Here is a 4,458-nt window from a genome sequence, read left to right as displayed (position 1 = left end):
TCAAGTAGATGAGTGTGGCGTGGCACGATATTGTCTGAGAAAGCGATACAACTCTTGCCGCCAGTTAAGTCCCTCAATATGAGCGGAGCGCACAGCTTTCATCGACGGCTTATTAAAACTTTCAGCTTGAGCATTGGCTCTGGGCCATCGTGGCGTTATCCTCCGATGGATAAACCCCATATGTTCTGCATATCTTCTGAATTCGTATGATTGGAATGGGCTTCCATTGTCACTCTTTATTATCTTGGGTATCCCATATGCACTGATAACTTTGTCCAATACAGGTATGACGGACTTAGCAGAGACGGATTTTACAATCTCAACTACTGGGTAACGTGAATACTCGTCAATTATCACAGATAAATAGTATCCACTGGGTAATGGTCCGCAGAAGTCGATATTCAAATTCTCCCAAGGTCCACCAGGTAGTTCCGACATTTTCAACGGCTCCATGGTATGACGTTCAGGAGTAAGGAGTTGACAGGCTGAGCAGTTTGTGACACGGTTTTCAACTCTCCCATCCATGCCAGGAAACCATGCTTTTGACCTAAGAAAAGTTTTTGTTCTTGCCATCCCCTGATGACCCTCATGTGCAATGTCTCTAGCCCTGTCACGAAGGGCTTTTGGTAAGATAATGCGTGTGTCACGTCGCAGAATGTTATCACTGTGAACAGTAAGTTCGTCTCGCACTGAGCTGATTGCTGTCAGTTCCTCGAGATCTGCTTCGTCCTGTTTCAGGCTCTTCATCTTGTACCAGTCACCATTTCTAGTAAACCCAATGGCGTTCTGTAAAGTAATGTCATTTAGTGTGGCTCATTTCACATCACCTAGTTCTATTGCCCGTGGCAAAGATTCCAGGGCAATGAAGTTCACATACTCTTCTGACAAATCTCTCACATCTGTTGCTGGCTGAACAGGGTGTCTTGAAACATAGTCTGTCATATTATCCTTTCCAGGTGAATATTTTATTGTGAACTTGTACGGTTGTAAACGAAGTCCCCACCTCTCGATGCGGAGTGGTGGTCGCGGCTTTTTCCAAATGGTCTCTAGAGGCTTGTGGTCAATGATTTATGGTAAAGTTATGCAAGCCTCTCAGGTAAAGGTCAAAGTGTTCAGACGCTAAAGTAACTGCTAGGGCTTCCCTCTCGGTTTGGCTGTATTTGAGTCAACAGGGGTTAAAGCTCTGCTTGCGTAGCAGACAACTTTGTTGTCCTCTTGTAAAAGGATGGCGCCTAACCCAACTGGGCTAGCATCAACTCTCACATTTACTGGTTTTGAAGGGTCATAATACGAAATAACAGTCTCTCCACACAGACTGTCCTTCAGCTTACAGAAAGCTTCCTCACACTTTGGACTCCAGTGCCACTGAATGTTATTATGAGGAAGTTTTATTAAGGGTTGACATATATCGGCATAGTCTTTGATAAAGCGTGAGCTGTAGTTTGTCATTCCCAGGAAACTCCTTAGTTTCTTGACATTTTCAGGTCGACTGAACTCCTTAACAGCCTTTACTTTCCCTGGATCTGGGAATATGCCTTTATCCGAGAATACAATACCAAAGAAGGAAATCCGTTTCGTTCGGAACTCACACTTCTTCTGGTTAAGGGTAAGTCCACTATCGGAGAGTCGCTGTAAGACTTTCTGAAGAGCTCTGCCATGCTGCTGGAGATCTGTGCCGAATATCACTATGTCATCAGAAATGTTTCTCACACCTGGGATGTCCTGAATAACTTGTCGGATTGTCTCATGAAATATTTCTGATGCTGAAGATATCCCGATATTTAAACGCTTATATCGGTAAATGCCAAGGTGTGTACTGAAGGTAGTAATGAATCGAGAATCAGGGTGAAGCTCTAGTTGATGATATCCGCTGTGGAGATCAAGTTTGCTGAAAACTTTTGCCCCATTCAAGTCCAAAATCAATTCTTCGATTGTGGGCATAGTATGTCTCTCTCTGCGGACAGCTTTGTTTGGCTCTCTCATGTCAATGCAGAGGCGTATATCTTCACCATTCTTTTTGGGCGGAGTTACTATGGGGGAGATCCATGGGGTTGGTTCGCCTTCAACATTTTCGATAATGTCTGTGTCTAGTAGATGTTGAATCTCTTTTTCGAAACTTTACTGCGTAGATTAAATGGAGTCCTCCGCGGTTTCTGTGCTACGGGAGGTACTGATTCATCAATATAAATCTTCACTTGCTGTCCTCGGAATTTACCTATTCCTCTGAACAGATGAGGAAAGTCATTCTCAATAGTACTTTCAAGTGTTTCGACTTTGTTGATCACTTTAATAATGTTCATTTCACTCGAAGTAGGGTATCCTAGTAGGGATCCTCCTCTCCCCTTCACTACATAGAATGTACACACAGTAAAATTCTGTGGAGCTTCAATCTTAACATCACATCTTAACATCAGATGTACCGAGCACTTTAATTGTGTCCTTTACACCATACGGAACTGATTTTCCATGCGTTTTTCCTTTGTGTAAGGCTGGTTTCCCGATCTTCTCATAATCTGTCTCATCTAGAATGTTCACAGAGGATCCACTGTCAGCTAACAGTTTAAGTTTCTTGTCGTTCAAGTTCACTGTAACATAAGAACCTCGCACCGTGTTGATACTCTCTGTGCATCCAGTGAGTTTAACTCCATAACAATAACCATCAGAATCACTGTCACTATAGTCTTGGTTATTGTCCTCTTTGTTGACTAATCTCACTTTCTGAGGTTTCTTATTGCGACACATTTTTCTGGAGTGTCCTACTTTATGACAGTCGTGACACTTTTGTCCTTTTGCTGGACATGGACGGTCCGAGTGTGGAAAAGGTCCACCGCAATTCCAACACTGTCCTTTGTGTTTTGGTTTCGAGACATGGTTTCGTTGCTTTACTGGTTTCGAGTGATGTCGGTGTGGTCGTTTGTTAAACACTTTGTTTACACTTGCTGTGTCTAGCCATAGGCGCTTGATTACAGGATGCTATATTTTGTGTGTTATGTGTTTTTCTAGGTGTGTCTGAATACCCTCATCAAAATAAAAATACAAATTCGCCGAAATTAGCACGTTTTAAAAATGTCATATATACTGTATATAAAAAGAGTAAAGGAGCGCCGCTCGCCATATTGAAAATCAGGGGGTGCCTCGGTTCACATTTAATTTTCGTCTATATCTACATTTTTCCTACCGGTATCGGATGAGATCTAGCTTCAAAAATGATTGAATGACAACTCGCTATCATCTGTTGACCTTATGTATGTATTTGGAAAAAAAAGTGGTGGGGGGGGGGGCTAGGCCCTAGGCCTCCCCCCGTTCCGACGCCTATGATTATTTACTTCTTGCAGATAGATAGATCTCATTATGCATAATGTGCACGGTCGGTAATCCTCGGCTTATTCCGCTATACATATGCACTCCATTCAAACATGTATACATCCAAGAAGCTCCGAGTGATATGTGTTCGCAATACCCCCCCCCCCCCCTCCAAAAAAAAAAAATAAAGAAAGAAATATAAATAAAGAAATAGTCACAAATTAATGATGATTAAAGGATATTATTCACAAAACGTAGTTAAAATTAAAATAAATCCTAGGTTTTATTTCTTTTGTCAGGCTACGATAGGGTGGGTAATTCTTTTTTTTAAAAAAATGTCAAAATATCTTTTATTCCTGATTTAAAAAAAAAAAACCGTATGCAGTAAACAGATTTAGAAAGCAACATACTTCATTTGTGGGTAAAGGCTCTATAAGAAGGTTTTTACAGAGATAAAAAAGGAGTCTACATGTACATACAAAACTATTAAGAGTTCACAAAAATAAGAGTTCGTAAATATAAGCATTGATTTTACAGATTTTACAGTCGCTGTGTAAATTGAGATAGGTCTTTGGCATAACTAACGAAGGGGGCGCACAGCTTCCTATTTAAAATTATCATGATACTCTGCAAATATTATCTATAATTGAGAAAGAATACGGAACTATCGAGTTTTGAAAAAAAAAATCTACAAAACTTTACGGATGATGCGAATTTCAAAACAATGATCCGGTACTTCATTCATTGACCAAATATATGAGCGATGATTTTAGAAGGAGGTGTGGGGTTGGAGATATGGTGTGTGCACCAGTGTTTTCAATGTGGTTATGGACGAACTAAAAAGAAAGTAGTTGTAAATTAAATATGAAAAAAACGAAAATGAACAAGCAAAATCGAAACGAAACGAAAAATAAATTGATTTTAAAAAATTAAGAGAGGAATAAAGAAAAAAAAAATCGGAATTTGTCCTTGAAAGGCTTTCTTTTCCGTAGTAATAAAAACGAGCATCCCCCTCCCCCCCCAAAAAAAGGGGGTATTCAAACAATATAATTACAACATTACATACGTATGTAAGATTATAAATTCAAGATGTGCTTATATCTTTATGCAGGAACTACTTTTTTTGCCTGATATAAGATTAGTTATCAGAAAATA

General features: G+C 40.0%; 2 protein-coding genes across 2 annotated transcripts; both read right to left on the bottom strand.

Annotated features, from left to right (window-relative positions):
- Positions 1–942, bottom strand: LOC134270727 (uncharacterized protein K02A2.6-like). The gene is made up of 2 exons (XM_062752972.1): positions 898–942; positions 1–786 (listed from the first exon to the last, which is right to left on the bottom strand). Exons 1-2 carry the CDS (start codon positions 940–942, stop codon positions 1–3), a joined length of 831 nt encoding a protein of 276 aa, XP_062608956.1.
- Positions 943–2,087: 1,145 nt separating this feature from the next.
- On the bottom strand, positions 2,088–2,742 carry LOC134270725 (uncharacterized). The gene is made up of 2 exons (XM_062752971.1): positions 2,402–2,742; positions 2,088–2,223 (listed from the first exon to the last, which is right to left on the bottom strand). The coding sequence occupies exons 1-2, from the start codon at positions 2,740–2,742 to the stop codon at positions 2,088–2,090; spliced, it is 477 nt and encodes a 158-aa protein (XP_062608955.1).
- Positions 2,743–4,458: the final 1,716 nt, after the last annotated feature.

Source organism: Saccostrea cucullata, unplaced genomic scaffold (genome assembly GCF_032062105.1).
Source record: "Saccostrea cucullata isolate Sc308-1 unplaced genomic scaffold, CSIRO_AGI_Scuc_v1 ctg2826, whole genome shotgun sequence".
NCBI classification, from domain to species: domain Eukaryota; kingdom Metazoa; phylum Mollusca; class Bivalvia; order Ostreida; family Ostreidae; genus Saccostrea; species Saccostrea cuccullata.
This window is presented reverse-complemented; position numbering and strand designations above follow the sequence as displayed.

Excerpts from the sequence above, each read along its gene's own strand:
- LOC134270727 (XM_062752972.1), bottom strand. The coding sequence starts at position 942 with ATGACAGACTATGTTTCAAGACACCCTGTTCAGCCAGCAACAGAT. Across the intron at positions 787-897 it reads CTGTTCAGCCAGCAACAGAT|AACGCCATTGGGTTTACTAG; the intron begins GTGAGAGATTTG and ends ATTACTTTACAG.
- LOC134270725 (XM_062752971.1), bottom strand. The coding sequence starts at position 2,742 with ATGTGTCGCAATAAGAAACCTCAGAAAGTGAGATTAGTCAACAAAGAG. Across the intron at positions 2,224-2,401 it reads GGTACATCTGATGTTAAGAT|AGGAATAGGTAAATTCCGAG; the intron begins GTGATGTTAAGA and ends TCATCTGTTCAG.